The sequence below is a fragment of the Pan troglodytes genome, chromosome 10 (genome assembly GCF_028858775.2).
Source record: "Pan troglodytes isolate AG18354 chromosome 10, NHGRI_mPanTro3-v2.0_pri, whole genome shotgun sequence".
NCBI classification, from domain to species: domain Eukaryota; kingdom Metazoa; phylum Chordata; class Mammalia; order Primates; family Hominidae; genus Pan; species Pan troglodytes.
The window spans coordinates 47,367,025-47,370,811 of NC_072408.2; the positions used below are offsets into that span (position 1 = coordinate 47,367,025).

Here is a 3,787-nt window from a genome sequence, read left to right on the forward strand (position 1 = left end):
TGTGTACTTAACTATTGCATTTACAGGGACAAAAACCGGACACAAGGAAAAAATAGGGGGAAAAAATAAAGAGTGGCAGTAAAAATAGTATTTTATTCCACCCCCTCCTCCCTTCCCTTCCCCCACAACCCCCAGTACACTTTTCCTCTCTTGCTCCCACAGCAACGTTACAATCAGAAAAAAATAAGTTTCAGGGGGCAGGATTGGAGTGGGGGAGGGGATACGGCTAAAAACAGTAAAATCACAAAAGGAATTTTTCAAAATAGATTATTCCACTTAGTCATCATCTTCTCCCTCATCTTCAGTTTCTTATTTTCACTTCTGACCCCTTTCTTCTTCACCAAGCTCTTCTTCATCTTCCTCATCATCTACCTCTCCATTGTTATAACCTTCATCCTTCTCCTCCTCTCCACTCACGTCCTCCTCTTCATGTTCCTCCTCCTCATCCTCGTCCTCCTCGTCTTCCATTACCTGAGCATCTTCATCATACTCCTCCTCATCCTCATCCTCCTCCTTGTCATCCAGGCACTCCACAAAGCCCTCACCATCCGAGTTAGGGGCCTCCTTGTCATCTGGGTCACAGCCATTGAGATATGTGAGTTGCAGGAGGAGCTTGAACATCTTTTCTCAGTAGTCGTTCAGGTTGGTTACCTCGTAAGTGAAAAGGTCTAAGCTCTCGAGGTTTTCTAACTTTTTCAGGGGCTCTATTGTGCTGAGGTCTTTAATTTTGTTGCCACTTAAATTTAGATGTATGAAGTTTGGACACTTTTCTGCCAATACTTCTAGGCCCACTGAGGCTCTGTTACTGCTTAGTTCAAGCTTCTTAAGTTTAACTTTGGCAAGTTTGCAATTGAGGTGAGGCCTATGTTGATTGTATTTAAGAATTCCAGTTCTTCAAATTCATCTGTGAGGCCTTCCAATTTGCCTTCATTTGACTGACTGTTGTCCAGGACAAGTTCTTTCACATCGGAGGGCGTCCTGTTCCGCAGCTCTAAATGAATCCATTTGCCCATCTCCATCTCTCACGCTTTCTCTGCAGAGGCTCCTGAGCCAGCGGAATTCAACCAATAAACCCCGAACCCACAACCACACATTTGAAAGCTCAACCAGCTCCGCTGGTTTCTCTGAAAGTAAATTCTTAATTCCACACACACCCAAAATCTATTATCTCCCATCACATTAAATTGTGCTATCATTCACCCAGTTGCTCCAAAACCTTAGAATAATGACTAATTCCTCTATTTTTCTATTTTACATCAGATAGATGTATTGGCTGTACCTTTACAGTGTATCATAAATCTGATCACTTCTCATCATCTCTAGGCCACGCCATAGTATATATCTCACGGACTGTTGTCAAAGCCTCCTAACTAGATCATTCTTATCTTCCTGCAGCAGCCAGAATGCTCATTTTAAAATGCAGAAAACCCTAAAGACTCTGCCAAAAGGTTAATAGAACTGATAAACAGTTTTAGTAAGATTTCAGGATACAAAATCAATATACAAAACTAGTAGCATTTCTATACACCAATAGTATTCAAGCTGAGAATAAATCAAGGACACAACCCCATTTACAATAGCCACAATGAAAATGAAATACCTAGGAATACAGCTAACCAAGGAGAGGTGAAAAATTTCTACAAGGAGAACTACAAATCACTGCTCAAAGAAACCAGAGATGGCACAAGTAAGTGGGAAAACATCCCATGTTCATGAATTGTAAGATCAATATTATTAAAACGGTCATATTCCCCAAAGTGGCTTACAGATTCAACACTATTTCTATCAAATTACCAATGTCATCCATCACAGAATTAGAAAAAAACTACTCTGAATTCATATGGAACCAAAAAATAGCCTGAATAGCAAAAGTAGCCCCAAGTAAAAAGAACAAAGCCAGAGACATCACACTACCTGACTTCAAACTATCCTATAAAGCTATAGTAACCAAAACAGCATGGTATCGACACAAAAACAGACACATAGACAAATGGAACAGAATAGAAACTTCTGAAATAAAGCCTTACACTTAAAAATATCTGATCTTTGACAAGACCAAGAAAAACAAGCAATGGGGAAAGGACTTTCTTTTCAATAAATGGTGCTGGGATAACTGGCTAGCCATATGCAGAAGAATGAAACCAGACCCTTACCTTTCACTATACACAAAAACTAACTGAAGATGGATTAAAGTTTTAAATGCAAGACTTCAATCTATAAAAATCCTAGAAAATATGCCCCAAAGAAAGGAAATCAGTATATAGAAGAGATATCTGCACTCCTATGTTGGTTCCAGCACTGTTTGCTAAGATTTGGAAGCAACCTAAATGTCCATCAGCAGATGGATGGATAAAGAAAATGTGGTGCATATACACAATGGAGTACTCTTCAGCCATAAAAATAATGAGATCCAGTCTCTTGCAACAACATGAATGGAACTGGAGTTTATTATGTTAAGTGAAATAAGCCAGGCACAGAAAGACAAACATTGCATGTTCTCACTTATTTGTGGGATCTAAAAATCAAAACAATAGAACTCATGGAGGAGGGGCTTGGAAGTGTAGTGGGGGCTGTTGGGGGAGATGAGGATGGTTAATGGGTACAAAAAAATAAAAAGAATGAATAAGACCGACTATTTGATAGCACAACAGGGTGACTATAATAAAAATAACTTAATTGTACATTTAAAAATAATTTAAAGAGTGTAATTGCATTATTTGTAACTTGAAAGATAAATGCTTCTGGGGATGGATACTCCATTATCCATGATGTGCTTATTTCACATTGCATGCCTGTATCAAAACATCTCATGTACGCCATAAGTATATATATCTAATATGCACCCACAAAATTTTAAAAAATTAAAAAAGAATAAATAAACATAAAAATTGAAAACGAATTCTAGAAGAAAACCTAGGAAATGCCCTTGTTGACATCAACCTTGGCAAAGAATTTTTGGCTAAGTCCCCAAAAGCAATTGCAACAAAAACAAAAAAAATGGACCAGTGGGACCTAATTAAACTAAAGAGATTCTGCACAGCCAAAGAAACCATCAGTAAACAGACTACCTACAGAATGGGAGAAAATATTTGCAAACTATGCATCTGACAAAGATCTAATATCAAGACTCTATAAGGAACTTAAATCAACAAGCAAAAAGCTACCCCATGAAAAATGGGCAAAGGACATGAACAGACACTTCTCGAAAGAACACACACAAGTAAACATATGAGAAAATGCTCATCAGAGAAATGCAGATCAAAATCACAATGAGATACCATCTTCCACCAGCTGGAATGGCTATTACCAAAAAGTAAAAAAATAACAGATGTTGGTGAGGCTGCGGAGAAAAGAGAACACTTCTACATTGTTGGTGGGAATGTAAATTAGTTCAGCCACTGTGGAAAGCAGTTTGGAGATTTCTCAAAGAACTTAAAACAGAAATACATTTGATCCACCAGTTCCATTACTGGGTATCTACCCAAAGGAAAATAAATCATTCTACCAAAAAGAAACATGCATGCACATGTTCATCACTGCACTATTCAGAATAGTAAAGGAATCAACCTAGGTGCTCATCAATGGTTAGACTGGATAAAGAAAATGTGGTACATAGACACCGTGGAATAGCATGTAGCCATAAAAATGAATAAAGTCATGTCCTTTGCAGCAACGTGGTTGGAGATGGAGGCCATAATCCTAAGGAAATTAATGCAGAAACAGAAAACCAAATACTGCATGTTCTCACCTGTGGGAGTGAAACATTGGGCACTCAGGAACATAAACA

The 3,787-nt window shown here is 38.2% G+C and overlaps 1 protein-coding gene across 1 annotated transcript; it reads right to left on the reverse strand.

The window, feature by feature from the left end:
- Positions 1–276: 276 nt before the first annotated feature.
- ANP32D (acidic nuclear phosphoprotein 32 family member D) lies at positions 277–1,034 on the reverse strand. Its single transcript, XM_009425507.4, is given in 2 exon segments — positions 277–827; positions 830–1,034. Coding segments are annotated over 2 exon segments (741 nt in total). The 5' UTR covers positions 1,020–1,034.
- Positions 1,035–3,787: the final 2,753 nt, after the last annotated feature.